At 36.4% G+C, this 24,113-nt stretch overlaps 4 protein-coding genes across 12 annotated transcripts; 2 read left to right on the top strand and 2 right to left on the bottom strand.

Moving 5' to 3' along the window:
* The first annotated feature begins 928 nt into the window (after window positions 1–928).
* On the top strand, window positions 929–3,732 carry LOC103982695 (protein PIN-LIKES 7-like). Of its 9 annotated transcripts, none has more exons than XM_018824887.2 (11): window positions 929–1,025; window positions 1,387–1,592; window positions 1,692–1,771; window positions 1,836–1,960; window positions 2,040–2,161; window positions 2,234–2,464; window positions 2,630–2,752; window positions 2,866–2,966; window positions 3,076–3,128; window positions 3,218–3,403; window positions 3,519–3,732. In XM_018824887.2, the coding sequence occupies exons 2-11, from the start codon at window positions 1,458–1,460 to the stop codon at window positions 3,641–3,643; spliced, it is 1,281 nt and encodes a 426-aa protein (XP_018680432.2). In that variant the 5' UTR covers window positions 929–1,025; window positions 1,387–1,457; the 3' UTR covers window positions 3,644–3,732. The 9 variants fall into 9 exon arrangements, with proteins under 9 accessions (XP_018680432.2, XP_018680434.2, XP_018680431.2 ...); XM_018824889.2 differs by having other exon boundaries at window positions 1,157–1,592; XM_018824886.2 differs by having other exon boundaries at window positions 930–1,025; window positions 1,382–1,592.
* A 393-nt stretch (window positions 3,733–4,125) lies between these two features.
* Window positions 4,126–10,392, bottom strand: LOC135611045 (monosaccharide-sensing protein 2-like). Its single transcript, XM_065106298.1, has 7 exons — window positions 9,753–10,392; window positions 9,459–9,606; window positions 9,152–9,272; window positions 8,168–8,734; window positions 5,929–6,875; window positions 4,882–5,069; window positions 4,126–4,783 (listed from the first exon to the last, which is right to left on the bottom strand). The coding sequence occupies exons 3-7, from the start codon at window positions 9,228–9,230 to the stop codon at window positions 4,348–4,350; spliced, it is 2,217 nt and encodes a 738-aa protein (XP_064962370.1). The 5' UTR covers window positions 9,231–9,272; window positions 9,459–9,606; window positions 9,753–10,392; the 3' UTR covers window positions 4,126–4,347.
* Window positions 10,393–14,678: 4,286 nt separating this feature from the next.
* LOC135611044 (uncharacterized) lies at window positions 14,679–19,047 on the top strand. The gene is made up of 11 exons (XM_065106297.1): window positions 14,679–15,143; window positions 15,233–15,335; window positions 16,320–16,333; window positions 16,487–16,705; window positions 16,860–16,931; window positions 17,164–17,253; window positions 17,388–17,426; window positions 17,509–17,613; window positions 17,834–17,999; window positions 18,596–18,705; window positions 18,797–19,047. The coding sequence occupies exons 1-11, from the start codon at window positions 14,943–14,945 to the stop codon at window positions 18,881–18,883; spliced, it is 1,206 nt and encodes a 401-aa protein (XP_064962369.1). The 5' UTR covers window positions 14,679–14,942; the 3' UTR covers window positions 18,884–19,047.
* Window positions 19,048–20,134: 1,087 nt separating this feature from the next.
* Window positions 20,135–21,639, bottom strand: LOC135609238 (HMG1/2-like protein). The gene is made up of 8 exons (XM_065102343.1): window positions 21,543–21,639; window positions 21,405–21,463; window positions 21,183–21,296; window positions 21,044–21,101; window positions 20,867–20,911; window positions 20,683–20,763; window positions 20,463–20,543; window positions 20,135–20,372 (listed from the first exon to the last, which is right to left on the bottom strand). Exons 2-8 carry the CDS (start codon window positions 21,452–21,454, stop codon window positions 20,352–20,354), a joined length of 450 nt encoding a protein of 149 aa, XP_064958415.1. The 5' UTR covers window positions 21,455–21,463; window positions 21,543–21,639; the 3' UTR covers window positions 20,135–20,351.
* Between the last annotated feature and the right edge of the window lie 2,474 nt (window positions 21,640–24,113).

Genomic DNA, 24,113 nt, shown 5'->3' with positions numbered 1-24,113 from the left:
ATTATATATGTTGATTAAACATAAAAAAAATAATCGCTATTTGAATTCTTAGGAAAAATTAGACCTTAAAAAATGTTACACGTATTCTTCTTAACCACCAAAAACACATTTTGGATTACAATCTCATTATCATATAATAAGATCATCATCATATTTATTATGATTATAGTTGCTATCAAGCAACAACTTTCTTCAGCCTCTTTATTGTAATGGGGCATCTCACAAAAGTGGATTGAAAATGATGCGTGCTTTGCATTATTGCTTTGACCACATACTTTTTCGCAGCCATTATCTACTTTGTCTTTACCTTTTGGCTTTGTATTCTCTTCTTTTCCTCGATAAGTGGTCCCAATGTGGACCATTATTTATCTCCCAGAAAATAACTTACGCCATGCCGAAAATCGAATGGTTTCGATTTCGATTCAAATTATTGATTTTTAATTTTTAATTAAAAATAATTTGAAATAAAAAAAATTATATTTTAAAATAAAAATTATATATATATATATATATATATATATATATATATATATATCAATCATCAGTTCGAACTAAAATCAATACCGTCGATTCTGGTTCAGATTCGACTGATTTTGATATCTAAAAATCAAATCATTCGATTTAAGATTAACAAATAAACGAACCTATTAAATCCAGTTCTAATCTGATTCAATTTCAATTTAAATGAACAGAATTAACCAGTGCTAAGTGTTCTTTGTTAGCATCCACTCGCCACTTTATGCATGTCGGCCTTCTCTTTGCCATTAAAATGTGATAAGGTGGCTTAGAAGGTGGGAAAAAATAGAAACGTTGGATCCTCTGGTTTGGGAAATATACCTGCTCACGGTGGGACCCATCAAAAGGGGACCAACCAGCCTTCGAATCTCCTATTAAAATGGAAGCCAGCAGCTCAGCTCATGAACAAACCCCATCACCTTTCTCTTCTAATCGTGTTGATGCCTTGTTCTTGCGTACTGCTCTTTTACTCCTCATTCAAGGCTTCGCCATGACAGGGTAGCTCCCAGGTTTCTCTCTCTCTGTCTCTCTCTCTCTCTGAGATTTCATGCAGATAGGCTTCACCAGCTGCTTCATGATACGAGAACCGTATCATCTTCAACTTTGGCTCATCAGAACTTTTTGCTTGATACTTCAACAGGTTAAACCCTCGTAATTTCCTTTGACTTCTAAGATAAAAGAGAGTACATGAAACATACCTTTGATCAACTAAATTAGAGAAAAGTCACTTGATCTTCAGATCAGCCAGAGAATTATATATTGTCCTTTCTTTCTTCTGCACCACTGGTTGCAAACTAGCAGAAAAGCTATCACCTGAAAGAGCTGCAATGATCTGTCATGATGGCACCTTGTTGTTCACTGACAGAACAGCTTTATGAGCAGCAGCATCCAAAACTTGGATCAAGAACAACTTCCTAAAGCTCCTCAAGGAAGACAAGAGGATGGAGTTCTGGTCTCTGCTCATGGTGGCTTCCATGCCAGTGCTGCAGGTGCTGCTTGTTGGCCTGCTAGGAGCCTTTCTTGCATCCGGCTACATCAACATCCTTTCTGCTAATGCCCGCAGCGATATCAACAAGGTCAGACAAACCATACCCATAGCATCAGCCTTCAGACAACAACTAAACATACACTTCTCTTTGCTTCGAGCCTCGATGACTTGAACTTGTCCTATACAGATTGTATTCGTCGTCTTCGTTCCAGCCCTAACATTTGCAAGTCTAGCAAAGACTGTTACAGCAAAGGACATCATTTCTTGGTAAGTCTGATATCGTTCATCCAGGCTGAGGTGGCTTCCATTAACACGTTTCTGGGTGCTTAAGGTGGTTTATGCCTGTCAACGTTGGAATCACGTTCTTGGCTGGTGGAATTCTTGGATGGGCTGCAGTGAAGATCTTGAGACCTGAGCGTCACCTTGAAGCCCTCGTCATCGCGAGCTGCTCTGCAGGTAACCATGAACATGGATGATAGCTTCTGATGTCTGTGTGCGGATCTCCATGGTCTTCAGCCTGCATGCACATAAACAGGTAATTTAGGTGCCATGCCCTTGATCATCATCCCAGCAATCTGTGAGGAAGAGGGCAATCCATTTGGGGCTTCCAAGATTTGCCGTGTCCAGGGAATCTCATACGCATCTTTATCGATGGCGGTAAAGTAAAGGCTGTCATTAGATTTGGCACTGCAATATATGTCGATAATACATTTTCACCTGTTCATGCAGCTTGGAAATTTCTTCATATGGACCCATACCTACGGTCTTATAAGAAAATCGATCAGTCATTGTGGCAGGATCCATAAAGATGATGTGCCGACAAACAAGAACAGGAATCCAGAGGTGGTCAGGAAAACTACAATATTTGATCCACAAGATTACAGTGATCAGGAGGAGGCCTTACTTCTGCCATCATCTGAAGATTCAGAACCAAGTGATAGAACCGCAGATCATCATAATGTAAGTGTTATCCTTCGGGTCTACAATTGCACTTTGATCTCGAAAAATGGAATCTTAAATTGAGATGAGAAAGAAAAAACAGTAACCTCATGGGGTAAAAATGAATAAAAACATGAAACGAAACTTGGTCGATTGAATTAATATTCGCATATATTTGTTGTGAAGGAGATGGAGCAAAGTGTATCCAGCAGAAAGCTCGGTGACATAATTGTGCACGTATGGGAAAGATCGAAGGGAACTTTTTACCAGATATCAAAGGAACTATTATCACCACCAACAGTTGCTGCGGTATCTTTTCATCTCCCTGAAGAATAGTTATCCCATCAAGTGTTGGACATGAACTAAGAGGATAGAACTTGTTAAGGAAAAGCCTGACTTACGATAACCTTGATTCATCTTAGGTAGGTGGCTTTATCGTCGGTGTTGTGCCATGGTTGAAGGCACTCATTGTAGGAGAAACAGGCCCATTACATGTGGTTCAAGATTCAGTGACATTGCTAGGGTAAGTGATATCTTCTTTTTTCCGAGCTAACTATGCCAATGTTCAATCAATATATTTACAAGCAAGATTTCCATTGCTTGTCATTAACATTGGATACGAGGAAGCGCAGGGATGGCACAATACCTTGCACAATTATCATTCTAGGAGGCAATCTGACGGAAGGTTACCATCTACAAGCTTTTTCTTGTTTGTCGAGATGGAAGTCAAAATCTAGATTAAGCTCAGCATTGTTGTCATGAATACACAAGCAGGACTGCGCAAGTCAACGGTGAGGCCGCTGGTAATCACAGCAATAGTTTGTGTGCGGTATGTCATCCTTCCCCTCTTTGGCATTGCGGTGGTGATGGCTGCAGGGCACGTGGGATTCCTGCCACCATCTCCACTGTACCGCTACGTGCTGCTTATACAGTTTACAGTGCCCCCTGCCATGAGTATTGGTATGAACATTCTTACTTCCTTCATCAAACACTGTTACTGCTGTCCACCAAATTAAGATTGCTGATGCCTATTTATTACATGCAACTTTATGATGAGGATGGGGATGAATTGCAGGTACAATGACACAATTATTCGATGCATGCCAAGAAGAATGCTCGGTAATATTCCTCTGGACGTACATGCTGGCTGCCTTGGCACTCACAGTTTGGTCGATGATCTTTATGTGGATCCTATCGTAGAATATGGTTCAAGAAACAATGAACGATCTTTTGCACTTCCAAGAACTTCCTTATTCTTTGGAAGGATTTATAAAGGGATTTATTCTTTATGCTTCTAAGTCTATTCCTTCAATATTGTGAACCAAGAGGGAACATATAGAACATATTTGTATCCAACAATAGGCTTCTTAAAGAAGCTTCGACCACATCTGACGTTGATTCGACTTGGAGAGAAATCGGAAGGCTTCTTAAAGAAACTTCGACCACACACACACTCTTTAAGAAGCTTCGACCACACACACACACACGAGACAAAATGTTACACACACAAATATATATATATATATATATATATATATATATATATATATATATATATATATATAAGCTCAAAATATGACCAAATTTAGTAGTAAAAGATTTGCAGAGATTTAACTGAAACACTGAAACTTCTTGAAAATGTACCAACTAAATAGGAGACAACATGATGAAGAAAAAGGACGAAAGAAAGCCAAGTAAATGCATATAAATTTTAACATAAATCGAATCCCACCTTGTGCCTTTAGCCAAATCAAGTTCAATCCCTCTTTCATTTCCAAATCATCCCAATCCTATCCTCTCTAACCAGCTCACCGCTTTAACAATTTCGATCTTCTAACTAGCAAAGAAGATGACCTAAAGATTTAATGACAATTGTCATTCCCGTTCGAAATAAGTAAAACACATTAATCAAGTGCAGCTTGTTTTGTGCCGACAGCAAAGAATTCTGTGATGACCTCAAGAGGCATGCCCTTTGTTTCAGGAACTTTCAAGAACACAAATACCAAAGCTAAGGTGCACACGACCGCATATATTCCAAAGACACCAGCAAGGCCGATCATATTCAACAAAACAGGAAGTGTGTATGTGACGATGATGTCTCCGAACCAGAAGGTGAGGGCACAGATGGCAATGCACACGCCACGGACTCGTGTTGGAAAGATCTCCGCGCAAAGGATATTAGGGATTGGGCCAAATCCCATGACGAAGCAGCAGAAGTAGACAACAACACTTACAGTGGAAAGCACAGCATGAACTACTGTGCCCATGTCCACAAGGTTGGCCACAACCAAGACAACCAGTGAAGCTATCAAGACAGGGATTGTGGACAACAAAAGAAACCTGCAAGTTGAAAGATTGGGAATAGGGATTCTTTCTTAACCTATAATGCGACAAAGAAAGAGATGGACGTTGACTTAAGGAAAGAAAAGGTTAAGTACCTTCTTCCGGAGATATCCATAAGCCGCATGGCAACACCAATACTAGGAAGCATCAACAAGGTTGTAAGAGCACTAATGAGGATAGATGCTGAAGCCGCACCAATACCAATATTTGCCAGTAAAACTTCAACGCCAGCTTGCTCTAGTATCTGAGGGGTGTAGTAGAGAACCCCGTTTATGCCAGCAAACTGCAAGAGCAAAGAATTTATATTAGCAATAATATCAACAACAGAATAAAGATGAAATTAATTTACTTCATGGAATAGAACTAATCAATAGGAGTCATAGGCGTAAGAAGCAATAACTCTTGGTTGTAATCTTCAAATTTTGGTTAGAACTCAATGTAAAAAGGATCTTGAAAATATTTTTCAAATCATTTTATATATATATGAAGAAATATACAAGCAAGTTGAATGACTGACAGGTTAATAAATGTTGAGATCAAAAGACAAATTTATTTAATGACATTTATACCCAAGTAACCCAAATGGATTAATTTAAGTGACAAGTTATCAGAAATTTGTGAAGATATAAAGGAACGGATATCACATTATGATAATTATTAGACTAATATTTGCCAAATTTTGGCTGACATAACCTTCACCTTTGTCTTCTATTTCTTATTGTACTTGACGGTAACAAACTTACGACAACAAAGGAAAGTTCTCTTTGTACAATGTCCTTGCTAATGTAGAGAATAAGTAGTAATATAAATCTGTAGCCAAGTCTTCTAAGTTAAAGAAAAACAACATATGGCAATAAATATCATGTTAGTTGAGAAGAAGCTAATGGATGTCTGAAGTTAAACCAGCTTCCTAGGGAACTTTTACAGACAGCTGATGGATATACCCATTAAAGTAGCTGTAAATAATCATAACACGGTTTGGCTCAGGGCTCAAAAGGCAATACAAGAAAATATTAACTAGCGACTTTTTGAAGTGATAGAAAGGAATGATGATTTTGACAAACAATCTGAATGTTTCTACAAAATAAAAAGTCTATGTAAGTCAACATCATCATCTTTATTTTGCATTTAGTAAAACTAACCTGCTGAAGTATTTGGATCCCAACTCCAACTAGTAAAGCATGTTTAACACCTGGTTCAAAAAGATCTGCCCACTTTGGTCCTTTAGCAGCTGCTTCTGATGGATGAACCATGGCTGGCCCCACTGCGTGCTTATCCATAAGTTCCTTAGAGAAAAGAGCAGGTTGGCTTACCAAAGCAGCAGCTTGAACAAACTCGCTATCTTCAGGAATTTCAACTCCTGGGAGGGAAACAAGGGAACCCTTCCTTGACCCAGGAACACCCTCTTGGTGTAGATAGATTCTTTTGAACCCACCTTCCTTTTTCCCATCTGCATCTTTTCTCTCAGACCATTTCCATGCCAGTTGCCATCCCCCACCAATACCCATACTACTAACTGTCTCTCCTCCATTCTGCAGGAGACTGCTATTTCTCCTCATGCTCATACCACTTCCATGCCGTGGAGCAATATCCTTCACTTCCATGCCTGTTGTTTGGCGAGAAAGCAAAGGACTATGCAAATTGTCATCAGAATCGCCTCCACCAGCATCAGATGCATAACCATCACCCTCCTGTTGAAGACTCTCCTCATCCCACTGCTCAGTTTTGTGTTGCTGATCTGCCACACTAAACATGCTTCCAAAATTGGGGAACAGTGTGCTTTGCATGCTTCCCATCTCAGGTAGCTTCTCATGGACACTCCCAAATAAGGTAACCACAGGATCCATCAGCAGCACACTTTGCTGTTTTTGCATGCTACCATGGCGAGATACAAGAGCAAGGGAACTTTGTCCCTTTACAGGCCGAGCAACCCATGAAAGGCCTTCTTCAGGACCATACAGTGTGATATGCTCCTTATCAGCAATTGCACCCTGGTCATCAGCAAGCTCATTAGCCGGACCAATTATGTACTCTTCAATGGAAGTCTCACCGCCAATCCCTAAACCCTCAACAAGAAGAGCCAATTCTCCTGTATATTTAAAAAGAAAATAAGGCATATCACATCTTGAAGTTTCTTATATATCCATTCTATTTTACTTGAAGACCAAGATCACAAATTACTGGGCATAAAAATTATCAAATAATAAGCTATTGTGGAATGATAGTGCTATATTTTAAGGGTTTAGCTACTTTATGTTAAAGAATGAATGGGGTATTTTGATGTAGCATAAAGGAAAAAAGGAACAATGTGGAAGTATAAATAATAGAACTTAGTATTATACAAAATATAGAAGATCAAATCAAGAGAGGTTTCAAGAATGTTTAGTCTGGCATGCATTTTGAGGTCTCAGAGAAATACTAGTTTAGAAGATATACCATACCAGTTAGAGTATCTTTCTTCTCTAAGATTCAATTAGACTTAGGTTTAACATTTTCAGTAAGGTCATTTACATAAAACAGACTGAAAGGTCATTTCATGATTCTAAACATGTCTAACTCTGAGACATGTTTTGCTGGCCACCAAATTGCATTACATGCAACCTCATATAGCTTGCAAGTACTTTAATCGAACTACATCACAGATAACATGATTGGATAGCATGTATTTACAAATAGGATTAATCTAGCATATGTTTTCAGGTCTCATAAAAATTTTAGTTCAAAAGGTATATCATACCAATTAATTATCTTTCTTCTCCGGGATTCAAGCAAACTTAGATTGAATCATTTTAGGAAGGGCATTCACAAGAAACAAACTGAAAGTTCATTTCACGATTCCAAACATGTCTAACTCTGAGAGGTTGTTTTGCTGGCCACCAATAGCATTCCTTGTGACCTCATATAGTTTGCAAGTACTTTAATGGAAATTACATCACGGCTAACAAGATTGGATAGCTCAAAGTAATAATTGGATCAATCAAAAGCTTTTTTAAAGTTGAACTGGGTCATCGATTGGATGTGGTAGCTGCCTTGTGCTGCATTCTAACCACATATTAATTGCAGATACTAAGTAGCATGTGATTGACACAAAAATGTCACATGATCACCATGGACATCACACAGCTGCACCAAAAAGTTACAACCCAAAACCAGTGCAAAGGTACTGAAATCCTCACGTGCATGTATAAGTTCATATGTGGATGAGAAGGTTTAAAGACAAGAAAAAAGAAATATAGATATAGGCAACGTTAAAGTATTTGAAGAACATATATGCAACATATGTAACCGCTCAAAGCAAAAGTGACTGGTACCAATAAACTAAATAGAGGGTTTTATTAGTCTGCTCAAAATTAATTAGTGTCATTCTGAGGCACCATGTACCTGAGACATCTTCCCTTCCACGCAATCTCTGCAAAACCCGTTTAGCCTCTACCATTCTTCCCTTGCTTACCAGCCACCTTGGAGACTCTGGCAGAAAGAAAACCGTCAATGCAAAATAAAGGAGGGATGGAATAGAGAGAACACCCAGCATCACTCTCCAGTGAGGGTTGTCCATTAGTGACATCCCAAAAACCATACAATACGATAGGAACATTCCTCCAGAGCCACTGAACTGTGGGAGAGTATTCAATAATCCCCTTATCTCTGATGGAGCTGTCTCAGAGATATATACAGGAACAAGTGTGACAGCCAAACCAATCCCAAATCCATCAATAAGCCTTGCCAAGAGTAGGACATAGACATTTGGCGACCACAGCATCACTAGACCACTAAGAAAATAGAGAACTGATGAGATGATTAACATGGGACGCCTGCCAACCCAGTCTGATACTGCTCCAGAGAATGTTGTGATAATAGTAGCCCCAATAAGTGACATAGCAACTATTAGTCCTTCTATGGTAGGCTCAGATTCCAATTTAAATTCCTTCTTAATGTACAGAACAGCACCTGAAGAAATTCAATAAAAAAGATTTTAATTTCAGTGAGTTCATATAATGAACTTAGGAACTGAGATAACTAATAGTTACAAGATTATTCATGGATGTCTAATATGCAGTGTGCTATAACAAATCATGCTCAAGTTGCGATATTATTATTTATATGAGCAATAAAGTCCTTCAAGAATAGGAGAAGGAAAAACACTGGATCATTCACAAAAATAGCAAGAGCAAGAAACATTAACAATAGAGAATGGTTAAGTTGTGTAGCCTGACTCTAGGAATTTAAAAATAGTACATAAAAGATGAACATAATATTAATTTCAGCTCTAATCTCTATGAATCAAGCAAAAATTTATCAAATAAAATACTTGCTGATAGTGATCGACAGACAAGTACAAGAAATAGTCACAACTACAAGTTTTACCTGCAATGGTGGCATTATCCCACCCCTGCAACAAGTTACCGATTGAGGCAGCTATGGCGACAAGAACAGCACCCTGCATCTTCTTATACACGACTAGCACCTCTTAAAAAAATTAGGGAGCCTGCAACAGAAGGTATCAGATCAGATTTCTTTGCGAAAACCAACAAAAAGCTAAATCTTCAGTAGATTATGGAGTTACTGTAAATCTTAGGGACTCATCAGAAAATAGATATCGTAACTTCCTGAGCTAAAATAAACAAGAACAAATAACTTCAAGAACAAATCAGAATTCCATGAATCTTCATACCTTGGAAGACAAACCAAGATCTGTTGATGGATGGGCCAAAGATTCAAAGATGGAAAAGACGGTGGCCACGACAAGCCACTTCCACGAGTGAGCCCCCAGGAGTGGCACCAGATCGGGAGGAGGAAAGGACGATGGCTCCTCGGGAACCCTAGGACAGATTAGATGCGCTCATTAGAGGTGGTCTTCGCGTGGGGACAGTGTTCACAGAACGGAAAGCATATACTTCTTTGGTGGCGGAATAGAAAAACCAAAGGAAACAGAGGTGAACAACAGTCAGGGTGGAGACAACAGTACCCCTCCTCACAACCCGACACTTGGGAGTTTTCACCAGACGCACTGCCTCCTCTTCTATCTTGGAATTGGAAGCCTATCTCTCTGCAGACTGAGATCTGTGGAAGTATTCAGGGATAAAGAATTCGAAGAAGGCCAATGCAGTGGCCTCTTGGGGATTGTTCCGCGGAGAAACCCGCCAAGATCTCAACTTTCCGCCAGAAAACAGTGAAACCGACCCTTCAAGCGCAAGAAAACACTCCAAGATCGGATCTTCGAGCTGCAAACGGCAGATGCCTCCGTCTCTGACGACTAGGAGATTCCGGACTCCAGAAACTCCAAATGGCAGTGGGAAGATCTCGTCGGCCTATCTGCCTGCTCGGAAGAGCCGAAAATGAAAGGAACGATCAGAAAGGGAGCACGACTGCTTCTTCCAGCGACAGCCGGCACCAATCTGTCAGAATTGGATTCCTTCGGTTCCTCGACTCCAACTAATAATGAATGTGAGGAAGGCCTGCCACGCCTGGCTTTAGGTACTCTTTCGAACCCTTAACAAGGGAAAGAAGAAGGAAGCAGCTCCTTCAGACCAACATGGCGTAAGTGGGAAAAAGAGATGGAAAGCAAAACGAGAGAGATTTGGCGGTCGAAGAAGACGGTGGAGGCACTCGATATCTTCCTCCTTTTATCCTTATTTTTCGATTCTTAGGGTTACCGTGTGATTCATATTTATTATAATTGTCTATCTTATTTATAAAAATAATTAATTTCCTTACTTTTTTTTTCAAAATTTTCAAACCATTATCTTTTATTTTAAAAATCTTAAAAGTATCATCCCTCAAAAATTATTTACAGTATTTTTCTAGCTCAAATTCCAAAAAAATTTCACCAACTGTATATAATATTTTAAAAAAATATTATATAGTATTTTATCATATCTAATGGCTTGTTAATTCCTAATAAATCTATCTGTCTCGATAGAAATACATAGTCAACTATGATCATTCATTAATCATTATGTCTAACGACTCATTAATTCTGAAAGAAAATCATCCTATTTGCCCTTGCTTAGGATACATAATCAACTATAATTATTCATTTACATATCTATTCATTCATGCATATATCTAAGAAGCAATATGGTAAATTATTATTAGTGATCATACTTGAGGTAGATTATACTATATCCATCTGTGATATACTAAACTACGATAGACGTATAACTTCTTTCACAAGTTGCAGTTCAAACGTGAACCATTTACTATAGTTATATATATTAGTAACAATCATATCAATATTATTATTTTAATCTAAAAATAAAAAATTATTAATAAATTTTAAATAACACATTCATATAAAAATTTTAAGTATATTAAATAATAAAGTTACAAGTTATCAATTTCTCAATAATCCTCGATTAACAGGACACTAATTGAAATGATCCAATTAATTTAAATCAAACTCAATTCGACTAAACAGAACTAACCTTAAATCTTTATAAAACTAACGTGGAATCATTATATATTGGTCTAATTTAGACCAATCGTATGATTTAATTAACTAATAAATTCAAACTAATAAAGGATGAGAAAATTAGTCTATGTCATATAGTGTTAATTTATCCTAGATAGTATATTAAGTTAAGTACAAAGAGTTAGGTAGAAGGGTGACAATGTGTCCAGGATGTATAATTACACAGGCCTAACTTTACAAGCTGAGCTAAGTCTTACTCATGAGTCGTGTCACACTTGGTTTGCGAGTTAGTTCATGTTAACCACATGGGATAGATCATGTCTAACTATACGAGTTAGATCGTGCTTGGTCACATGGGCTGAGTCATTTTGGTCACATTGGCTGAGTTATAGCTAGCCATGATCATGTTTTGTCACATAAACTAAACTATACTTCACCATATAAATAATAATTTATTTTTTTTATTTTACTTTCATAAATAAAGATAGACGTAATAATTATTTATTATATTTCACACATAAAAAATTTTCAAATAATTTATTTTTTAAAATCATATCATCCATTAGGAAGTAAATTAATTAATAATCTAATTGATTGATAAAATTTTTAACTTATCAACATGATTAAGAAAATCAATTTCAATCTTTTTTAATCACACTAAATAATAATAATAATAATAATATAAATAAAAAATATATTATATTATTTATGAAATTTTGACTTATATTAAGAGAGAAAAATCATCGGTGGTTAGAATCACCTGTACGTAAGTAGGACTGCACGATTTGGATTCATTATTGACGTAGCAAAACATAGTCACGTGAGGATCCATGTGGGAGAGTGAGGCCAATCATGATGTAGGTCAGATGCATGAGATGTGTTTGCGTTCTCTCTCATGTCATGTGCCACTGATTCCATAGAAAAGAAACCAATTCATCATTAACTCAAACATCAAACGGTTCGTAATAATCTGACTGACATTATGAACTATGTATGATGGTGGAGAAAGTCCAACGAAAGCTCATTAACCCAACTTGATCCAATGTATGCAATGCCAACATTGAGTTTTGCTCATAGAAAACAAGACCAAAACATTTATGGTAAGAATTGTGATGAGTAGAAAACAAGACGAAAACCATTTCTTGATTTTTTTGCTTGGCTTATAAGTTGCATCATTATAGGGTCGAACATTGCTGGAATTTGTACAGTTGTGGTTTGGAAGTGAATTCAAGCAATGTGGACCACCTAAATGAGACATTTTGGACGTGGTGGACATTAATTATTATTCTCTTGGTTGGACCTCACCTTATTAAAAAATTAGTAAAGACTTTGTCATGTATCTTATAATTTGTCCTTCCTTCCTTTATGTTGAAAGGTTGATGATTGATTTATTTTCGTAAATTAATTATAATTTTCAATAGGATAATATAATTTCCATAGGTATTTGTTTTTTTGTTTTTTTTTTCTAAGAAAATTCCATTGTCATCAACTAATAAAAGCACACAACTCATGCTATTAAGGATTAAAAGTGAAAAAAACTAGAAGCACTCTCGTTCCCATCTTATAGAAAAAATAAATTGAATTCCTCTTTATAATCATAGGTTGTTTTGGGAATGTATTTATATTTTTAATATACATTTCAATAAAAGTGACTTAAATGTGTATTGACATGTGTTGTTTGGTAAAATTATATTTTAAAATTTATTAAATATATTTTAACAAATTTATATTTCTAATATTTATTTTTTTAAAAAATAAAATAAAATAAATAATATATATATATATATTAATAAATTAAATAAATAAATGAATATATTAATCTTATAGAAACTTCATATGACCCAAATATATAATAAATAAAAATTATAATCATATAAATAAATATAAAGTTATCTTTAAAAAATAAATAAATAAATAAAATTTATCCTATAAAAAATCTATATCATATTGATCCCACACTAAATTATTTTGGCATTCTTGTAATTTTAGTTAATATCATAGGATCCCATAATTTTAGATAACATAAAATTATATTAGCATCCCGTAAATATTGAAATGTTAATGTTACGATTATATATTTTCAATATTTAAATATTTTCAATGCAGATCATATGTAATTTTTAAAAATAATCAAATATCAGCTCGACTGTCTATAGAAGCATTTCGATTGTTAGCCAACACTTCTCCACGTATTCACGCATGCTGAGGAGGCCGACAGACAGAGATGATGTGCAAGTTTCTTTGGATTTACATGTTCTTGATGACTCCCTACTCGTACAGACATTGGTAACAAAAATCCACGCTGAGATATCTCGATGTAGACAGTGAGATCAAAGTTTGCAGTAATGCATTCACCGTTCTCGGAAGAACAATGGAAGCTAATTAACGAGACTGATCGATCAATTCCGGCAACTTCTTTCATGATCGAGACACGCTGCCTAATCCTTTATGCACTTAGCAATTGTTCCATGAAAAGGACTTGTTTCTAGATTGAAAGGTCTTTGCATGGATCCTAAAGCAAACAAGTGTGAACATTCTTTCTTTAAAATTCGCGCAGGAAGAACAAGTTCCTGATGCTGTGATGCTGTGGGCGGCTTGCAAGCTATGCTCGTTCTCTTGGCGTTGCTCAAATTACAAGATAGAGAGCAGAGCTGATCATAACGAAGTCATAAAGGTTGACATAGTAGTCGCTTCTCATGGTGATGACTGGAGCAAAGTTTTGACGGATGAAGACGAACCAATTTGATTCCATAGATCAGAGTACGAAGCAACCAAATGATCGATCACATACTCTTTCTCCAAGATTCGAGGCAGCAGATGTGCTAAGGGAGAGAGTAATGTGGTGTCATCCACTGGCCGTGTGAGGTTTTCCTTTCAAGCCAACCTCTTCATTCTGACCTTGAGTGTCACGGTGGGCTCCATTGCTCGACTCCAACGAAGCTTCAGGTTGAGCTCACTGCAAGAAGATTCCAACGCATGCCCCTGAAACTTTCCACATCTCACCCCCCCAAATCAAGCATGTGAGAAACCGAGTCACCCGTGATGTGTACAGGGGTGACACACTCTAAGTTCCATGTCGGACCTTCCTATTTAGATACGCGCGTAATCTCCAGAGGCGGCGTTGATCCACATCTGTGCGATGGATCTCCAGCGCAAGATGGAACCGGCGCTCGTGCCGACACATGCCTTCGCAAGCCGACTCATATATGCGCAGCGCATGGAGAAGAAGCCGGTGTTTGTTTGTACTGCATCTTCCACCTCCAGGTATGGTTGGTCGCGCCATGCTCATCGTCTGTCATCTGCTACAGCCACGCACGTGAACCACCGCGCGGAGTAGACTGATAGAGAGAGAGATATATATATGTCTTAGAGAGAAGCCATCTTATCGTATGGACTCGCCGCTCCGCATTTATTCGAGCTGAGGGAGCTTAATTGCAAGAACAAAGTGTTCTCGCGAGATGCTGTACCGCACCAGCACCAAAAGGCTCCCCCGAATCCGAAACCAAACGACGCCGCGACAAAAAGAGCCCGCCATGCGTCCTCCTCCTCCCTGTCCAAAGTCTCGCACGGAGAAACAGGGAGTCACGGGCACTGACATGAATTCCCCTGCTTGTTCTTGGCGCTTTCTTCTGGTCACAGTGAGCTAACAACTCCAATCCAGGAGGAGGAAAAGGAGATCTCCCACCCGGACAACACTGATCAACAAAAGCTGAAATTTTCTGGTCACGGGAGAGCACTCCAGTGATGGCTCCTTCATCTTGGTTGCCCTTGTTCTTCTTAGCCTTGTACCAGCTCGCGTTGCCAGTCGAGGCGGCGGCTAAGGCGTCTCCGGTGGTGGGCAACATTTGTAGGGTGGATGACGCGGAGCTGTTCCATGTGTACTATGGGCAGAGCTTCAAGGTCATCAAGAACAGCATTGATGGGAAGAGCTACCTCCTCATGCAGGTGAGAGCTTCCCTTCTTCCATAGCCTTCAATTATTCCCTCTGCTTGTAGCTCACTTTGTTCTTCTTGGGTGACTGTGCGATCTTAAAGAGTAATTCTAGGATGGCTGCAAGAACAAAGTACTGCACCGGCAGGATCAAGTCCTTCGTCGTCCCACTCTCCAATTACTCTGTCGACACTACGAATCTTCCCGGTATTCCTCCTTGTTCCTTCCATAAACCTTCGGTCGGTGGACCTTTAAGCCTCTTAAGAATTATCAGCAAATGCTTTCTTGTCTGCATTGCATAGGAAATCTTTACTTGTTACATAAGTGCTGCATTGTTTGTTAGGAATTGAAGATCCACTATCCACCCATCACAACTTGAGATCAATTTCGGTAGCCAGCTGCTAAGATGTGGATGGTAAATGTTGCATCACCCTTATGTTTGGACCAATGGCTGTGTCATCCAGATAGCTACCTGTTTCAGTGGTATCATTTGAGCTGAAAATGAAGTATTTGTAGAGTGGTTGCAGTTGCTAGCAACCAAAAGAGAGAATAGGGAATCCATGGAAGGAGCTTAGAGATCAAGCATGAAAGAAGTTCAGAGATTTTGATCTAATTTATGACCCCAAAATTATCCTAGTTGGTCCTAAGATCTAATTGATATCCTAATGTATGGTCCTGATTGGAACTTTGTCCTGAGAGGAACCTGGAGGCTCAAGATTATGAGCACATAGTCATCCTGTCATTGCCTGAAGATAATATTGAGAGATAGCTTCCAGGAAGTACATCAAGTAGGGAAAGACTTGGATGTGTTGATTGCACATGGATACAACCTAACTCAGTGACCAAGCCTGGTTCTGATGCCATTTGTTGGGGAAATATAATTCTGAGGATTACAAGTATTGGACACCAGTGCTACCCATAAGCTTAAGCTTATGCTATTTGATCATGGCCTACTATCATATGTTTAGCTTTTACTTCATTGTAATCTCCACATTTCTAAATCCAGATAACTGCTAGGAAATATATTAACTTTCATGACAATTCTTCTTGCAGAATATTTCTTTCTTTTCTTAGTTCCTGATGTACCTTCCTAGCTTAAACAAAGTGTTTAAAAACTTGTCATACATATCATTTTATTTTACTTGATCAGAAGAGGAACACTAATGCTTGTTTCTCATTGGACTTTCGCAGTGTCTTTCTTTGAGGTGAGGAGTGTTCCTGCGCAAGTAACAATGTTTACTGCGAATATCAAAAGTTGCTTTGTGGAATCTGAATTGAGTAGTCCATAAATATCATGTGCCGTCTTAGCCTGCACTATGCCTTCGGTTCTCTTCCCTTCTAATTGGTGTTACTTGCAGTTGCTGGGTCTGCTAGGTAACTTCAAGGCAATGACATCAGACCAAATTACTTCGGAGTGTGTTCTTAAATTATTGGTTACTGGTAGTATCCAACTAGTCAATAAGAAAGACATGCAACAACTGTCGCAATTCACGGCACATTTCATAAGCAATGTAGAAGAAGAACAAGCCTGCAATTTTGCAGCTTTTGTACCACTGGATGAAAGGACTCCCTTGCAGGTAAGATGGTAATCTATACATCTTATGACAGTGCATGAATTAGTGTCACCTCTTGCAAAGATTCTTGATCTTATCTAAATCCTTATATATGTATATGAAAGGAAATAATCACTTCTAATAGAGCTTTTTGGTTTCTATCATGGATGTCCTAAAGAGAGCAGAATGGATCAAGTACCTGGCTACTTTCACAAACTCAGAAGTCAGAGCAAATTCAGTATATGATGCTGTAAGACCAGCCTAACTTTTGGCTTCCACTTTCTGTCATTTTTTTCTTTTTGCATCAAGTTATTTATCCTTTGATCTTTAGACCCATAACAATAAGATGTATTATCTTCATATTTGAGAAACTATGTACAAGATCTACACAGGGTAAATAGTTTGATACACAGTGACAAATTTGAAATTGTTTATCATCTGGAGGACATCTCTATGCATCTCTAACTAGTAAAATATTCCAGGTTAAAGCAAACTATATATGCTTAACAAAAGTTGCTGCAAGCCTTACGACCAAGTTCAAGCCGATCGTAGCATGGGTGGATTACAACCAGGTTTATCATAAACTTTTGTGTGTCAGATCATGGCTAATAGTTTACATTTGAATTCGGCTGACCAACCAAGCAGTTTAGATTTATGTAGATGATATAGATGTTTGTATTAAACCTGTTGGTCTCTAACTTTGCAGGGAATATGGTCTTTTGCCAAAGAAAGTTATAAGTTGCAGGTAGGAAATTTTGTATCTTTTATGAATTCATATAATGAAAGAATTGCACAGCATTTTGCTTATTTTAGATACCCCATTGCAGTATGTAAGGGATGCAGGAGGAGAGAACATTGATGACACTGTCAGCGACAATAGCTATAATATTTCAGATCCTGATGATATGGACAATTTCCATGCGATCCTTTGTGTAAGGTTTCATCACATGTTTTTGTGCACTGGAGTTTATTATCTTAAACAATGAATTGCAAATCCTCTAAATAGTAGTCTATGGAAGCTCAAGCCGTATTAAAAGATTTCGAGAGGAAGTTCTTTTCATTATATTCATCATCTGTGTGGATGTAATTAGAACAGCAGTTAAGTTTCAGCATCAAAACCTTGGTAGGTAAAGGCTTCTTTTCTGTGATCAGACGTTGGATGTTGTGATCGATCAGACATATGCATTGGATCCTGCAGAATACAAGTTATCGACATTTCTGGAGAACATGGACACGGGAGACAGCTCCCGGTTTGTCTTTCTGACCAATCAAAGGCTATGGCGTTACGATAAGAGGGTCTACAATTCTGTAATCGTTGGTAAGTCATTCTTCACTGAATTCATCTCATCGGTAGGCGATAAAAGATTATGATAAAAATACACATACAATGATATTCTTGTATTCTTTATATCCTCAAACAATCTATGATTGCATGATTTAATTATATGATTGAGAAAAATCTCTCTCTTAAAACCTGTATAAATACTTATCCCGTGAATGAATGAAAATTATCCCTTTCACAACATATTTCTCAATTCTATAATAGGAGTTCTCTATGCTTTGAATCAAATGTGAGTTCATACTAGGAGGCTAAGTCAAATTCTCAAGATTATGCAGTCGAGTAATAAATTACATATTGTGGTAAAAGAGTTGTACTGCAACTTACCATCATTATTCTTGTCAAAATACTCATGCATGGCTTTTAATCTATCTATTTATCAAAATCCTTTTTGATGCAATATCATCAAATGCTCAGTAATTCTATGAGAGAGTTGTAATGATGTCAAGCTGAGGGCTTTTATGAGATTCTACATGTTTATTTATGCATGCTAATGGTGTCTGCTTCCTGTGCAAGTAAATGGCTTCCTGTATCAACTGTGTGTGTTAATTCATATGGTTTCATGTGTTTCCAAGACTGGTTTGATGGAGCCATCTCCCAGCCACAGCTGGTTTTAGCAGATCTAATGGAGGCTTTCTTCCCAACAGGCAACTACAACACTACCTTCTTCAGAAACCTTGCCAAGGTTTATCAATTCTCTCATCCATCTTATTTCAATCACAAAATTCCCTTAATATAGTATAACCAATTATCATCATTTTTTCTTCTTTAATCAGGATGAAGGAGTAATCACGATAAATCCAGAACTCTGCGATCGAAGCCCTTCCACACCCATGGATCCTACCATCGTCCCTTGCCAGTGAACTCCTCTGCAGTTCACAGCTTGATATCTCATGCACAGATTATTTGTTGCAACATTTAATGTCTTCGAATGTTATCATTGGTACTAATTACTCGAATCATTTGATTTGTTCTCTGAAAACACATTGGTCATAGCTGATCACCTTAGTAAATTGTGATTGATCAACCAGTGCCGGAAACATCAGAGTTGCTTTTCTCAAGAATACAGTGCATGTTCGTTCTCAAAACTAGACAGATTGTTGGTAAACTTAAGACTAATTAAACATTATCTTTAATATATTAATTTTTATTTTTATTTTAAATATTATATTAACATATCTAATCCTGTTTTGCCTTACATCATTAATTCTATTAATGAAAATTTTATATAATTTACTATTGAGTATATACTAATTCTATCTCATTTCGATTTATCACTAGTAATATTTTCATTAACAGAATTAAGAAAAAACAAGATAAAATATTTTACTTTCATAAATAATAAATATATATATATATTTTTTTAAAAAAAAAAAACTAAGATACTAAAAAGAATTAATTATAAGGATAATATATAATTTGCCTGATAAACTTACAATATACTGTTGCAGTAGATCTTGCCTAAAGCTACTTCAACATTCATATAATGTTATGTGACAACAATCTTCAACTGCATTAAGAAAAATAATGAGAAACACCAATGTAAACTTTCTCTTGGAAATATATTCAATTCATGTCATAATAATTGTAAGCTTAGTTATCAGCTTTCATTATGTATGTAGCAAGACCCACAAACACCCCCATTAATCAAATTTGAAATAAAATGATCCTTGCAGCATTTGCATACGGAAACTGTGATGGCAGAATGCTCTAAACAACTGAAAGCACAAACTACAATCACGAACAACAAAAAGAAACAGTGAAGAAACACACGATACAAAGAAAAGTCGATATTCCATTACTAGTATTTTCACAAAAAAGATAAGAAAAAAGGGTTAGAGAAGCCTCTAAAAGGCCAAAGGGCTACATGGTTTCCTTTCCAGTGCATGGACAAGCCACAACAGCATTTGATTTCTAGAACTATCCCTTTTTTCACAACTAGAAAGAAAAGAAAGAAAAGAAAAGGGCCCTTCCACAGATCACATTGCTGCCAATTTTACTCCTCATCCTCTTCTTCCTGTAATAAGTTTAGGGAAATAATACAATGCTCTAAACAATTGAAAGCACAAACTACAATCACGAACAACAAAAAGAAACAGTGAAGAAACACATGATACAAGAAAAAGTCGATATTCCATTACTAGTATTTTCACAAAAAAGATACGAAAAAAGGGTTAGAGGAGCCTCTAAAAGGCCAAAGGGCTACATGGTTTCCTTTCCAGTGCATGGACAAGCCACAACAGCATTTGATTTCTAGAACTATCCCTTTTTTCACAACTAGAAAGAAAAGAAAAGAAAAGGGCCCTTCCACAGATCACATTGCTGCCAATTTTACTCCTCATCCTCTTCTTCCTGTAATAAGTTTAGGGAAATAATACAATGACAAGAACCATATACGCCAAATTACACAAATCATAAACATTAGTGTAGGGAAAAAATCACCTCTCCATCTCCATCTCCATCTTCTTCATCATCCACCTCAGACTTAGACTTGTCAGAACCCTCTCCTTCCACTTCCTCAGACTAATGCAAAAAACAGAAAAATAACCAATATCAAATGTACAGATAAAGCATTAGTAAGTCTCCACAACTGTGTCATTCATAAACTAAACAGGTGAAACCAAAAAAAGGACATGAATTATTAGAAGAAAAATAGACATACCTGCTTCTTGTTGTATAATGTCATGCTCTTCTCGTATTCTGCCTTCCGCTTGGCCGCCTTGTCTACATATGGAGCCTTCTCCTGAATTTTTGAAGAACACGGATAAACATTAAAAAAAAATTCCAAAAATAAGAATTAAAAGGTAAAATGTAGAGGCCATGTTCGACTGAGACAGAAAGCTTACGGCCTCAGACATGGATTTCCAGTTGTTGCCACCAGCTTTGCTAACCTAAAATCATAAGAACGCATTTCAGCAATCAGGCAGAGTAATCAGGAAAAAGCTAAAAAAGATAAAAATAAAAATCTGTAAAACGACGACTTTGAGACGATGGATAGTAATCTAGAACAGAAATTAGCTTACAACGGACACTTTCTTGTTGTCAGGGTGTTTCTCCTTGAACGTCTTCCTAAACTCCTCCCTATTAAAACAGAGCACCATAGAATGACCTTCAACAGGGGTAAATAGGCATAAAAGAGGTAGCAAGCCTCGGGAAAATTACATGAACACGAAGAAGGCACTCGGAGGCCTCTTTGGCTTGTTCGCGTCCTTGCCAACCTTCCCTCTCTTCGCTTTCTTGTCCTCGTCACCGGCGGCCTTCCTCTTGCCGGCGACCCTACAAAAGATCACCAACACAGGCACACAATATCAAGATCTCTAATAGGAAACCCGAAAACCGGCCTAAACGACAACAACGACAAGAGAAGAGAAGGGGCGGGCTCACTTGTCGCCATCCTTTCTCGACGCCGCGGCCTTCGATTTGCCTCCTCTCATGGTGTAGAGCTGCAAGCAACGCGATCGATCCGGTGAGAAAGCCGAAGAAACGAGATCGAACGGGGCGAGACGGAAAGCGATTTCTTACCTCGATGTTAGGGTTAAGGTTCGGAAGGGGGGAAACGATGAGGCACAGATGCAGTGAGGCGGGATTCTATAAAAAATGAAAATAGAAGGGCACGTCACCAATCCGTGGGGAATGACTCTATTTGCCACGGCCATTGAAAGGTTGGTGATCCAAATCACTGCTTCACGTTCGCCCTTTACAACTGAAACCTAATGGGCTACTTGTTGGGCCAATATCGGGCCTGTATCTGAGGCTCTTTATCCTCCTCGAGTATGTTACTGTCTAACTTATCAAACAGTACTTTGACAATATACACATATATTTCTCGAGAGATAATTATATATTATTTTTAATATCTTATTTTTTATATTTTTAAAAATTATATTGAAACCTCTATGCGAAAGTGAAACATTTAACCTCTTTACTTCAGCAATAAATTTTTCTTTTATTTATTTTTAATCCTATAAATTATCTTTTTAATCATATATAAAGTATTTAATATTTTTTATTTTTATAAATATACATATTTTAATATACTTTTTAAAAATATAAATACTAAAATACTAAAAATAATCAGTGATAAGAGTAATATGTAATTAACCCTGTCAATTAAGCTATATTGTGCTTGATTCTTCTATTGTATTATTTATCTTGACAAACCCACAAACTAATCAAATTTATATGTTCCTTTCTAAGTTTAGCATACGATTACAATTGCTGCAAGATTGGTCTTCTATTTGATGATTATTGAACTCATAAGTATTTTCATATCCAAAAGTAAGCAAGCAAGCAATGCGATAGTTCACCACCATCAATCATGTTAGCTATATGAATAGTGATTTTGCTCCCACACTATTTTTTTTTTTAATCATCATCCTTAAATGCAGAAGATGGTTTATGATTACGAGCAATTGAAGAAGATGATTTATGAGTATGAGTAATTAAAGAAGTTTGAATGCATTAACATGTCCTTCTCCTACTTATACAGAAAGAGGATTTTTTTAGATTTTCTCAGTTGAGAAAATCTTATATATTATCAGTAATAATAAATAAAATAAAATGATATATCTTATTAATTTTTCTACATCTATTGATAATAATTCAAATACATAAGCAACAAAATAACAAGGTATTTACTATTATAAATGTCAAAATCTTTTGAAGCCAACTAAGCCTCTTGAGATAATTATTCTCCTCCTAAGATGTGTATGGTGGAATCCATTATCTTAATTTGTCCATATATACTTTCAATCTCAAAGATTATATAAAAAATAGTATCATCTTTTGGGTCAATAAGTTCTTAGATACTTCTATAGCTTTATGCTCATCAAAACTTTAATTTGAGGATTTGTCAAATTTTGAATATGTTGGATATTTTATGGATATATTTAGACATCGATTTATTGATGTCATTTATTATATTGTATATATATATAACATCAGAAATTTGAGTTATCAAATATAGTCCTCGCTTATTTCTTATTAGACTAAGATCATATGAAGAATATAAGATAATTTTCTTATATATAGTATAAAATTACTTTATAATGTAACTCATTGTTATATATAAAAAAAAAAACATGCATTGTATATTTTTCGTTTCTAGTGAGTTTTGCCTCGGGATCCGTTCAATGATTTTTTTTGAAAGAGAAGAAGTATTATTCGTCTCAAGTAAATAATTATACTCAAATAAAAATCAAATGTGATGTTTAACCGATGATGAATAATTTATATGTCTATCTTAGATGTTAAATTTTTATAAATCAACACAAATATCTTATAATTATAGCTTTTTCATATTTTATTTATTTATTAGTGACTTTATTTACTTTATTTATACTACAATTTTGAAATATATATCTTTTTATTATATGCATTATAATCTTACATTTCCTAGTGATCAATTTTATTCTTCCTTTCGGATGGTATCATATTATTTATATTACAATCTTTTTCTGAATCATGTCATCTTTTACATTATTTTATCAACGATCCCTTCGTTATATATTTTTTTAAGATGTATGACCTACTTGTATTTGAGAGGGTCAATGATAGGATTAATATCCTATCTTCTGAGATATTATATAATAGAAAATGATGAGACTCCAAAAAGAATATCTATTAGAATTTTTTATAATTAATTTTATTATATTGATATTACTATGTAAAATTTTTATATTATATATATATATATATATATATATATATATATATATATATATATATATATATATATATATATATATATATATATATATGTATATGATCTAATTTTTTGTCTGTTTGTAATGTCAATTTTCTCATGACTTGTCGTGTTGCTTGTCACTTCTTCGACGTTCTTGTGTTGTTTGTCATTTCTAGTTATGATGTTGCTCGTCATTTCTTCGATATTCTTATGTTGTTTGTCATTTTTTTGATATTGACTGTCGCGTCTCGTGCACAGGTTTACGGTCTTAAATCCAAAGCTGACTTTTAATCAGTCTGACTAAATTTCTGTTTAACTTCTCAAGGGATTAAAATTAAGCATCCAGATTCTATATTTCTCATGGATTAGAACATGTTGTGATGGTTTCTGCTGTTGCTGCTTTCTCG

Source organism: Musa acuminata, chromosome BXJ2-4, assembly GCF_036884655.1.
Source record: "Musa acuminata AAA Group cultivar baxijiao chromosome BXJ2-4, Cavendish_Baxijiao_AAA, whole genome shotgun sequence".
Taxonomy (NCBI): domain Eukaryota; kingdom Viridiplantae; phylum Streptophyta; class Magnoliopsida; order Zingiberales; family Musaceae; genus Musa; species Musa acuminata.
The sequence above is the reverse complement of the archived record's forward strand: the minus strand, read 5'-3'. Positions and strand labels throughout refer to the sequence as shown.